Here is a 10,616-nt window from a genome sequence, read left to right as displayed (position 1 = left end):
GTGTTTTCTTCGGACTAGCCCTGCGGAGGCCCCGCCGCCCGGCGGGTGGAACCCCGGCTGCCCCTGGGCTGTGCGCGGCGCCTTGTTTCTCCCTTTTCCGCCGGCCGGCGGTTGCCAGGGGCGACCGCATTCCCCTGGGGCTCCGCGGACACGAGTGGGCAGGGCCTGGCTTCGAGAACCACCTCCCTCACGCTCTGGTTGGCCAGCGCTGCTGTCCGTCGGAGTCGCCGCGGCCGCCGATTGGGCAGCGGGAAGTTTCGCACGCTCGGCGGCCTGCGCCCCGCCCCTCCTGCCGGCGGGGCCGCCACCCCCAGGAGAGGGCAGTGAGGAGTCCGTTGCTCCGGGGGTCCCTGCGCTGGCGACGGCCTCCAGGCGGACGCGGCCCGAGCAGCGGGCGGCGATGGTCCCCGAGGACAGATCGGACGGCCCGGGAGCCGGCGAGGAGAGCGCCCGGCTGCAAGCGGGCCCCATCCGCAAGGTGGGAGCGCTCGGCGGCCGGCGGCCGGCGGCCGGGGGGCGCCGGGAGGTGGGTTCCCAAACCCGGCCGCTCCTGTTGCCCGCTGCCGCGGGCGAGCGCTCGGCTGCGGGATCGGCACTGGTTTCTCGCGCCGCTGGACTCCGGGGCGAAACGTCGCGTAAGGTGGGCTTAACGGTGGGGAACTGGGGCCCCGTGCGGAGCCAGAGCCCGGCCGCTGGACTCCTGTCTAGTGCGTTTGGGGGACGCCTCCTGCGTCGACCGGAGCAGGTCGGAGCGCAAGTCCAGCTTGTGGTTTCTGGGAACAACACTCCAGGACCCTCATCTCTGGCAGGCGCTGGACTCTGGTCAGTGACAGCCCGTGGCCTTCGTGTCTGTTCCTGGCATGTCATTCCCCCTTTCCTAGCTGTTCCCTCTCTCCTAGGGCTGTTCAGCTGTGCCCTGGCCACCCAGCTCTGTGTTTGATGGAACTTTTAGCAACAGGTGGCTGATGCACCCGGGTACAGGAAATGGCTGGAGGATTTCCCAGCAGGTGGTTTCTCCCGCCTCACTTCCCCGCACCTCTGTCCCTTCCTGAAACCCCTGATCCCGCGGGGGCTGTGGACTGTGGACTGTTTCCAGGACTGAAAAGCTGTGCAAGGGAGGAGGGTGGAGACATGTGAGTCTGTGTCTGGGGAGGATTCGTGCTCTGGTTGCCTCACCTTGCAGCCCGGGAGCCTGGCTGTTCCCTGGGAGTCACTGAAAGGCTTCCCAGGGTTTATGCCAGGCCTTGGGCATCCACACACGCGAGAGTTTTCAGGCCGGTGCCGCCAAGCGTAGCTGCACCTGCACCAGGGAGGGTGTGAGGCCTGGCCCCACCAACCATCTTGCAGTCTGTTACCAGGCCTGCGCTGGCCTAGTTCCTGGCACACTTAGCCAGTTCTGGCCACTGCCTCTGCCATTTCCTCCTGGGCTTCTGGGGGATCCATTAGACCAGTGCTGCCAGGGCTGGAGCAGGGAGGGCGTGGGAGAGGCTCGCTGCTCTTCTCCATCAGGTGGGGGTTCTTCCACACATGCACGAGCTGGCAGACCCCTTCACCACCCAGTGTGGAAATGGGGGTGAGCGCCACCCAGCACTGCAAACTGGGCCACAGTCGCACTTCCCGCCAAGTCATGCAGCCAGCCTGCGTCCTGGAGGGAGCGCTGGGGTCACGAGACCATGAGGGGTGCTGGCTGCAGGCCTCAGAGGGAACTATGGTCTCCCGCCTTCAAGCACATCTCTCCGGGGGCACGTGACATCGGACACCTGATGAGCTGTGTTGACGGGACAGTCCCTCGGGGCTGGCAGCCTCTCCCCAGTGCATGGAGCGCCCCTCCCCAGGCAGACAGCCTTGCTGCTCACTCAGAACCTTAGGCTGGAGCTGTGCAGTTGGACCTTCAGAGGGAGAAGAGTAGAGCTTCAGCTATGGCCTGCCCCCTGCTCCGGATTCTCAGGCCTCCTGGAAGGGCGACTGCCTGTATCCTCTTCTCATTCCCTTCTGCACCAAGTGGGTATGGGAGGTACCATGGAGAAGAGGTGAAGGCCAGTGCGAAGACAGATACTCAACCAGCAGAGCGGAGAGAGGAGAGCCGTGTTTTGCCTTCTTCCTGCCTGATGCCACCTTGACACCAGCCCCCTCTCTGTCTACAGACGAGGACCTGTCCAGAGTCCCCCAGCAGGCAGTCATCCAGGGTGGTTGCTCTGTCTCCCCCATTGTTCAATGGGGATAAGTCCCCTCTCCCCAGTTACCTCAGGACCACTTGGAAGTCCCAGAAGAATGCTTCCTCCTGCAGGAAGTCTTCCCTGATTGATCCCTCCTGAGAACACTGGAATGTGGAGGAAATGTTGGGCCATAATCCAAGGTGGTCATGTGCCATGAGTCTTGTCTGTGCAAGAGAGTAAGGCCTTCTTTAGGGTGCCTCCTGCTTGGGGCTGGGATAACCTATAGCCCCCAGAAGGCGGGGACTGCTCTGTGTGTAGCAGTGGGGACGTATTTCCTCAGATTTGTTCAAGACAGCGGCCACTGCAGAGAGGCTGCATTAGCCCTGCACGCCTGTGCTTTCAGGGTGGGGTCCTGGGAGGCACTGTGTCCTCTTCCCTGTTCTGTTCCAGGGCCAGGAGACCACTTGAGCCTGAGGACATGGTCCAAGGAAGAACATTCTGAGAAGTCCTTCCCAACTCTTGGGCTGGTGACTGACCAGGCCGGGAGGTCCCTAAATGGCCACAGCAGCACCAGTCCCACTGGGGCCCTGAAAGCCCCTCCCCTCACAGAGGAAACCTCTCACCCTCTGAACCTGCTGCAGGGCTCTCTGCCTGGGGCCCGGGACACGGGCAGGCTGGCAGGATTGCCCGTGTTCAGGGCAGAAGCCACACTGAGGCACCTCAGATGGGGCTGTCAGAAGGCCTGGCCCTCTGCCTGTGAGCGGAGTGACCCTTGGGGCCTGTGGTTTGGGCATTTGCCGCAATAAGCGGCCAACTGGGATGGAGCCCAGCCACAGTAAGGGTGGCCCAGAGGAGACCCCGCACCCTGCAGGCAGGCTGCTCTCCATCAGTGCCCTGGCAGGAGCTGGCTGGTCGTCCCCTCCACCTAAACGTGTGCAGTCCGGCATTTGCATGGGCAGGACGGGTCATGGAGGTTATAGAAGGAATTCGGAAGCGCAGGAGGATGCGGGGAGCAACTGACCGTCTCCTGGCGGGTCTCCAGCTGGGCTGCTGAGTCCCAGAGCGGCACCCGACGGGCCCAGTGTCTTCCCAGGGCAGTCCAGCCCTGTCGCTGCCCGCCATGTCCTTGCTGGCCTGGGCCCAGTGACCTGTGACCTCTTCGCAGGGCTGTGACCTCTCGGCAGATTCACCGCCCGGCCGCCTGCAGAGCCACAGGGCCCGGATCCACCAGCAGATTGACAGGGAGCTGAGGATGCGGACAGGCGCCGAGAATCTGTACAGGTGGGCACTGGCTGCCCGGGACACCCGCCCATGGCTGGACCCCCAGGAAAGCAGAGCCATGTTCCCAGAGGCCCCCATGAGGCAGGCTCACCCAGGGCAGGGCAGTGACACGGTGGGTGCCTGGTCTTTTGGTCCACATGTGAGTCCACGACCAGGCCTCCTGTTCAGGCTCCCGAGATGCAGGGCTGGACTTCGCACCAGGGTCTGGGGCAGCCATGGTGCCCAGCTGGGATGCTCACAGATGACTCAGGCCCCCACCTTGGTGGCCCTCACTGGCAGGGTCAGCTCAGGGCCAGCCAGGTTCCGTGCTAGGCTGGAGAGGATGTCCCCACCAGGATGGGCATAGCAGCTGCACTTTTTAGGCTGAGCTGTGGCAAGTGACTGGTGTCCCGAGGTTGAGAACCTGAGAATGAGTCCTTGAGACAGGAATGCATCTCTACCTTGGAGCCTGTGTGTGTTCACACCTTCACACCCACCTGTCCTCTGGGTGCTGTGCTCTGAGGCCCGGGATGGGGGCCCTGCCTGCCCCAGCCACTACCAGTGAGCACAAAGCCAGGTGCAGGCCGGGGTTCTGCCAGGCCCTCCTTTTCCTTAACCCTGCCTCCCTGTCCACCCCGTGCCTTTCTGGGCACCCAGTGGTCCCTCTGGCAGGCACAGAGGCAGTCCAACCCCATCTCTCCAGGGAAGTTGCCTTCCGGTCTCCAGAACACAGGCGTGAGCCGTGTCCTGGGGAGTGAGAGGTTGGGGGGGCTTACGCCCTGGAAGTTCTGGGTCCGAGCACATGTACTCTGGCCAGAGTCATGACACGCGTACGGACAGGAAACTGCATGGCCCAGAGGGAGCTTCAGAGAGGAGGGGGTCATCTGGTGGGCCCTGGACCCCGCCACTGCGCCCCAGGGTGGCTGGGCCCCTTGGCACATCACTGTGGAATGGGCTCCAGAGCTTGGGCTGCGATGAAGGCCTGGGGCGTGGGTCCCCTGGCAGCGCTAGGGCTTCACCTCAGCCTCCCTCCTCTAGAGCCACCAGCAACGCCCGCGTCAGGGAGACTGTGGCCCTGGAACTGAGCGACGTCAACTCCAGCCTGCAGCTGCTGAAGGAGGAGCTGGCGGGGCTCGACAGCAGCGGGGACACGGGGCAGCCCGAGAGGTGCGTGTGTGAGTGTGTGCAAGGACATGGACTGGCCCCAGGGGCGTGTGTGCATGCAAGTGTGTGGGGGGACAGGGACTGGCCCCAGAGGCGCGTGTGCATGTGAGCGTGAGAGAGACCACCACCACCACGCCTGTGTGTGCAGGGCCGGCATCAGGCAGGGCCTGAGGGACGTGGCGTGGCGTTCCAGAGCCGGGGTGGGGCGGTGCGTCCGGTGTAGCAGGCGTGGTAGTGGGTGACTCCAAGGCCACTGAGGACAGCGGAGTCCAGCCCTAGAGTCTGGACTCGCTGCTTCTGGTTCTAGCGAAGGCGTCACTGCCCCCATGATCCCCCTGGGGCTGAAGGAGACCAAGCCCCTGGACTGGGCCCCCTCCCTGAAGGTGAGTGCCGGCCTGGGCTCGGCTCTCAGGGGCTTCCTGGTCAGCAGTCTCACTGAGGTGAGGACTCAGAGGGAAGAAGGGTCTGACCCGGAGCCACCTGGCCTCCACAGCCAGAGGGGATTTTGATCGGGTGGGCTTTGCAGAAGAACGCACCCTGGGACGGATGTCGGCAAAACCGGAGGTCCCAGGATGGCTGCCGGGTCCCCGACTCCTGCTCTGAGGGTTTCGCTGGCTGGGGGCTGCCCCTTCTAGCCAGAGCCTGTGCTGAGAAAACCCGCAGGTTCCGGGGGACCTTGTGGGGGCTCCTAAGCCCCTGCGGCCAGGCCAGCAGGAAGGTGCCTCAGCCTGGGCCTCGGGCATCCGCTGGTAGGTGGCAGGTGGCACTTGGTTCGTGGGAGTTAATAAGGGTAAGGGGTTCCAGTAGAGACATCCCTGAGTCCGTGGGCCCCGCATCTGTGGTGGGGGTCCCCTCGCTATGGGGCTTCAGCCATGTCGGGCTGGGAGGCTCCAGGGAAGTCCCGTGCCTGCCCTCCCCCCGCCCCAACCTCAGGAGCTGATCTGCAGGCACTTTGGGGAGGATGGAGCTTCCTACGAGGCTGAGATCAGGGAGCTGGAGGAACTGCGGCAGGTGGGTGTCAGCGCCCCCAGCCCCCAGGTGAGAAGACTGCTGGCCTTTGGGAATGGCTGCTCTGTGCCCGCACCCGCCTCAGGGACCCTGCCCAGCCTCCCACTCCAGTGCCCTGCAGTCCCCTGGAGTGGCACGTGTGGTCCCCAGCAACCCCCGGGAGGGCACCTGTGACTATGTTCACCCCTAGACCCTGGGGCGCCCCCTGGAGCTGTGACATGCCAGGGGCTGCCATGTGTGCCCTGGGGGGGGGGGGCAGAGGCGGTAGGACCCAGCTGACTTCCTTCCGGCAGGCCACGCGGACCCCCAGCCGGAGCAAGGCCGGCCTGGAGCTCCTCACGGCCTATTACAACCAGCTCTGCTTCCTGGAGGCGCGCTTTGTCACCCCTGCCCGGAGCCTCGGGCTGCTCTTCCACTGGTAGGGGCTGGGGTGGGCAGGAGCCCCGGGGGCCGTTCCTGAGACCCCCAGCTTCTTGTGGGAACTCTTCCCAGCCTGACCCAACCCTGCAGGTACGACTCGCTGACAGGGCTTCCAGCCCAGCAGCGGGCCCTGGCCTTCGAGAAGGGCAGCGTGCTGTTCAACATCGGCGCCCTGCACACCCAGATCGGGGCTCGCCAGAACCGCTCCTGCCCTGAGGGCATCAGCCGCGCCATGGAAGCCTTTCAGAGGGCTGCTGGTGAGGCTGCCAGACCCTGGCCCCACAGCTGTGCCTGCACGGTCCTTACTTCCAGGCTCGAGGGCCAGAGTCGGGGTAGGGGGGACAGGCGTGGTGGCCCCCTAGGCCGAGGGGCTCAGCACACAGAGGCCCTCTGTGATGGGCTTAGGGTGAGAGCTGGGCAGCCCCTCTGAGCCCCCTCTCCCCCGCAGGGGCCTTCAGCCTCCTGAGGGAGAACTTCTCCCACGCACCCAGCCCGGACATGAGCCCCGCCTCCCTCTCCATGCTGGAGAAGCTCATGAGTGCCCAGGCCCAGGAGTGTGTCTTCGAGGGCCTCTTGCTGCAGGCCCCCGAGGCTGCCCACGACTGCCTGGCCCAGCTGCGCCTCGCCCAGGAGGCGGCCCAGGTGAGGGCGGGAGGGAGGGGGGCAGCAGGGGGTGGCTGTCCCAGGGGACGGGCCAGGCTGCGGCTCTTGGCTCTCGGGTGCCCGCTGAGCTGGGGGCTGGGGCAGGGTGGGGCAGGGCCGGGAGGGGCAGCTGGGGAGTCTCTGGAAGCCAGCTGTCCTCATAGGCTCTGCGGGGCTGTTCAGGGTCCTGGGGCCCTGAGTCCCCACGTCTGGGGCGATGCCAATCAGGGCAGGGACTGGGGCCCCCTGACCCCTGAGCTCGTCTCGACGTGGGGCAGGGTCACTGGGACTTTGGTGGAGGCGGGGCCCCAGGGTGGGCAGAGGCCGGGGCCCAGGCCGCTGGGCTCCTGGCAGCCCCCTCCGTCCCTCTGTGTGCCAGCAGGTGGCGGCCGAGTACCGGCTGGTGCATCGGACCATGGTCCAGCCGCCCGTCCAGGACTACGTGCCCTTCCCCTGGACCACCCTGGTGCACGTGAAGGCTGAGCACTTCCATGCCCTGGCTCACTACCACGCGGCCCTGGGCCTGTGTGATTGCGCCCGTGAGTGCCCCGCCCTGCGTGCCCGCTTGCCGTGCCACCAGGGGCCCGTGCGGTGGCTCACTGCCCTCTCTGACCTCCAGCGGTGGCCGAGTCGGAGCTCCCCATCCTTGAGAAAGTGTTCCTGGCCTCGGCTGAGGCCCGGGGCCCGGTGCTGCCCCAGGAGCGCGAGGAACGCAGCAAGCTGGGTGAGGCCCTGGGCCCCTGCCGGCGTGAGCGCCCCACTCCAGCCGTCACTCCCCATGGGGCCCCAGCAGTGCGGGCGGCTTCCTGGGCAGGGCAGGCACCCGTGGGAGGCAGCTCTTCCCTGGCGGACCCAGGATGAACCCGGAAGCCCTGACCTGCCCTCCTCCAGCTGCATGTGGGGTGGGGGCCTGGAGGGGCCCCAGCAGCGTGAGACAGCTCGGTCCCGCAGGCAAGGCCCACCTGAGGCGGGCCCTCTTGGGGCAGGAGGCGGCGCTGCAGCTGCACGCCGTGTGCCGAGCCCTGCGCTGGGAGGACCTGCTGCAAGCCGTGCTGGCCCGGGCACTGCAGCGTTCTCTGGCCAAGTACTCGGAGCTCGACCTGGAGGACGACTTCCACGAGGCCACCGAGGCCCCTGACGTCCAGCGTGAGCACCAGTCCCCGGGGTGGGTGTGTCTTGGCCCCAGCGGGGGAGGCAGGCAGAGGCTCCATGTGCCACACAGAGAGCCCTCGGAGGAGGAGCCGAGCCATGATGGCAGCTCCCCACTGCTCCGTGCCTGCCCCATCCCCCCAGGGACGTCAGACGCCAGAACCACCATGCGCCTCCTGCTGGTGGTGCCCAGAGGGCCCGAGTGCATGGCTGCACCTCAGGCCACCACCCTGGGACCCTGAGCCTTGGACTCAGCCCTGCCTCCCTTCATCCTCATCCTTTCAGCTAAGACGCAGCAGAGGGCAGAGGGAAGGACACCCAGCTTCTCCCGGGTGAAGGTAGCTGATATCTTCCACCGGCTGGTGAGCACCCTCCCAGGCCTCCCCTTCCTCAGCTCTCTCCTGGCATTCAGGCAGGTCCTCGAGGGGGGCCCCACCCTGCCCAGCCCCCCTGCTGACGCCACCAGTCTCTCACCGAATGGAGCGATGAGGGCCAGGGTGCTCCAGGCGGGGGGGCTCCTCCAAGTGCAGCAGCCCAGCCAGGCCTCTGACCTCCCCCAGGGGCCCCTGTCCGTGTTCTCAGCCAAGAATCACTGGCGGCTGGTGGGGCCCATTCACCTGTCTCGAGGAGAGGGAGGCTTCGGCTTCACGCTGCGGGGAGACTCGCCTGTTCTCATCGCTGCCGTCGTTCCAGGGGGCCGGGCTGCGGTAAGCCCCCCTCACCGGGGGGGCAGGGAAGGTGGGACCACCTAGAGGTGGAGGGGTGCTGTGGGACTCTCCCCGTCTGCTGCAGGAGGCCGGCCTGAAGGAAGGTGACTACATCGTGTCGGTGAACGGGCAGCCGTGCAGGTGGTGGAAGCATGCGGAGGTGGTAGCCCAGCTGAAGGGTGTGGGCGACGAGGGCGTGAGCCTGCAGGTGGTCACGCTGCTGCCTGCTGCTGAGCTGCCCGTCTCGGTGAGCCCCAGGACCTTGGGAGGGTGTCCCTAACTCCTTTGGCCAGGCCCCAAATACCCACGCATGCTACGAGGGTGCTGGGACGGTCCTCCGTGAGGCGCAGCCCGCCCCTCAACTGCTCCGGGCAGAGGCTGCCTCTGGAGCACTGCCCCCCAGCAGGGCAAACCCATGGGGGGTTTGCTATCACATGGACCCCCCGCCCCCTGAATCCCCACCATTTTGTCCCTGGCACTCACCCGCTGGCCACAAGCAGACCAGGCCAGGGGAGCTGACCCACGTCCGTTTCCATGCTGAACACAGGGGGACCGCCGGCCAGCCCTTGGGGGGCTTCTGAGAAGCCAGAAGGAGTGTGGCCAAGAGACACCAGTGCCCTCACGAGCCAGCCCGAGGCCCAGGCCCCTCCTTGGCTGGAACCGCAAGGCCAACAGGGGCAAGACTGGAAGAAGGCTGTCCCCAGCCCCACAGCCCTGAGCTGCTTGCTGCCCTTACCCTCTGGGTTGCCCAGGGTGGCGGTGAGGGGCCGGCTCCTCCCATACAAGGGCCCCCGCGCAGGCTCCAGCTGGCTGGGAGCGAGGACGCTATGCAGACCTTCCTGATCCAGGACCCAGGAGCTTCAGCCAGTCTGCTGCCCCACCCAGTGCCCAGAGCTGCCCATTAAAGACCATGTCTGATGAGATGTGCCAGAGCCCAGTGCCGGGGGCCAGGTGCAGCACCCGCACAAGAAGTGTCACAGTTACCCTGGGCACTGAGTCCCGCGTGCCAGGAGCCTGTCTCTGAGCTGCCCTGTCCTCCTGTGTCCCGACTGCCCACTAGAGGGCAGCTCCCCGGGTGGCGGTGTCCACGGACTCCTCTCGGACCAGAAGGAGCTGTCACGGGAAAAGGGGGCAGGCTAGGGGGATGTGTAGCAGCGGCCCCTGCAGCTCAGATTCCCGCTGCCCCTGTGCTGGGCTCCTGAGGCCCCTGGCTGAGCTCTCCCGCCCCCTTCCTCCCAGGATGCCACCCTCTGTCCACACCCTCCCTCAGGACCGCGGCCCCAAGCCCAGCTTCTCTTTGGCCCGCAGCGACCCCTGCCGGGCCCCCCACCCCCACCCCGCACTGGTCCACCTGGTGCCCCACAGGCTGGAGAAGGACCAGCTTCCCTCCTGCCCTGCCCCTCCCTCCACAAGCAGCCCAGGTGTCCACAGCACGGCCTCCCACCCGAGTGGTGTCCTAGCAGAGGCCAACTACTGCATGCCTTCTGCTGTCCCTCCGTGCAAAGAGCGGGACTCCCTCCCTGCTTCCGTACCTCCTGTCCCGTCTCCCAACCCTGTGTGCATCGAGGGCCTCTGACCCCAGCCCGGCTCCTGCAGTCCAGTCCTTTCTGGAGCTGCCTGCCTCTTTGCAGGCCAGGCCTGACCCCCATGTCCCCTCCTGCCAAGCTCCGCCCCCGCCCTGCCTTGTGTCCGCCCCCATCCCGTCCCTCCAGGCTCCGCTCCCCCTGCCTCCGCCCTGCAGTCGAGCCTGGGCGTCCGAGGCCGCTGTTTCAGATCAAGGGGTGTCTATGGGGCCGTCTCAGCCTCCTTGCTCCCAGGCCCAGCACAGAGGGGTACCCCCAGCCCACCCTAACTCCCTTGAACTTCTCCCTAGCCCCTTCGGCACCAAACTGGGCTTCTCGGACCGTGAGCCTTCAGGGACCACCCCGCCACCCCACGCCATGCATACTGGGAACAGCCCCAGAGACCACGACGGCCACACTGCCCCAGGCCCCGCGGTAGTGTGGCTCAGGGCCTGGCCCCAAAGGAAGGGGTGGAAGATGGGAGAGGCTGCTGTCTGCAGTTCTCTCCGGGATAGTGTTGGGGGGGGTCCCATGGCCGCCAGGGGGCA

General features: G+C 66.4%; 1 protein-coding gene across 2 annotated transcripts; it reads left to right on the top strand.

The window, feature by feature from the left end:
- The first annotated feature begins 294 nt into the window (after window positions 1-294).
- On the top strand, window positions 295-9,429 carry RHPN1 (rhophilin Rho GTPase binding protein 1). 2 transcript variants are annotated; one of them, XM_042253969.1, is made up of 15 exons: window positions 295-478; window positions 3,322-3,437; window positions 4,455-4,583; window positions 4,888-4,963; window positions 5,514-5,591; window positions 5,882-6,006; window positions 6,099-6,265; window positions 6,457-6,650; window positions 7,033-7,189; window positions 7,270-7,374; window positions 7,602-7,796; window positions 8,085-8,137; window positions 8,360-8,506; window positions 8,592-8,753; window positions 9,054-9,429. In XM_042253969.1, the coding sequence occupies exons 1-15, from the start codon at window positions 401-403 to the stop codon at window positions 9,222-9,224; spliced, it is 1,953 nt and encodes a 650-aa protein (XP_042109903.1). In that variant the 5' UTR covers window positions 295-400; the 3' UTR covers window positions 9,225-9,429. The 2 variants fall into 2 exon arrangements, with proteins under 2 accessions (XP_042109903.1, XP_042109902.1); XM_042253968.1 differs by having other exon boundaries at window positions 8,085-8,161.
- Window positions 9,430-10,616: the final 1,187 nt, after the last annotated feature.

The sequence above is a fragment of the Ovis aries genome, chromosome 9, assembly GCF_016772045.2.
Source record: "Ovis aries strain OAR_USU_Benz2616 breed Rambouillet chromosome 9, ARS-UI_Ramb_v3.0, whole genome shotgun sequence".
Classification (NCBI taxonomy): domain Eukaryota; kingdom Metazoa; phylum Chordata; class Mammalia; order Artiodactyla; family Bovidae; genus Ovis; species Ovis aries.
The sequence above is the reverse complement of the archived record's forward strand: the minus strand, read 5'-3'. Positions and strand labels throughout refer to the sequence as shown.

What these genes read in the sequence shown, in the direction of transcription:
- RHPN1 (XM_042253968.1), top strand. Translation starts at nt 401, where the DNA reads ATGGTCCCCGAGGACAGATCGGACGGCCCGGGAGCCGGCGAGGAGAGC. An exon ending in AAGCGGGCCCCATCCGCAAG is followed by an intron (nt 479 to 3,321) that starts GTGGGAGCGCTC and finishes ACCTCTTCGCAG; the next exon opens with GGCTGTGACCTCTCGGCAGA. An exon ending in CGAGGAACGCAGCAAGCTGG is followed by an intron (nt 7,375 to 7,601) that starts GTGAGGCCCTGG and finishes TCGGTCCCGCAG; the next exon opens with GCAAGGCCCACCTGAGGCGG.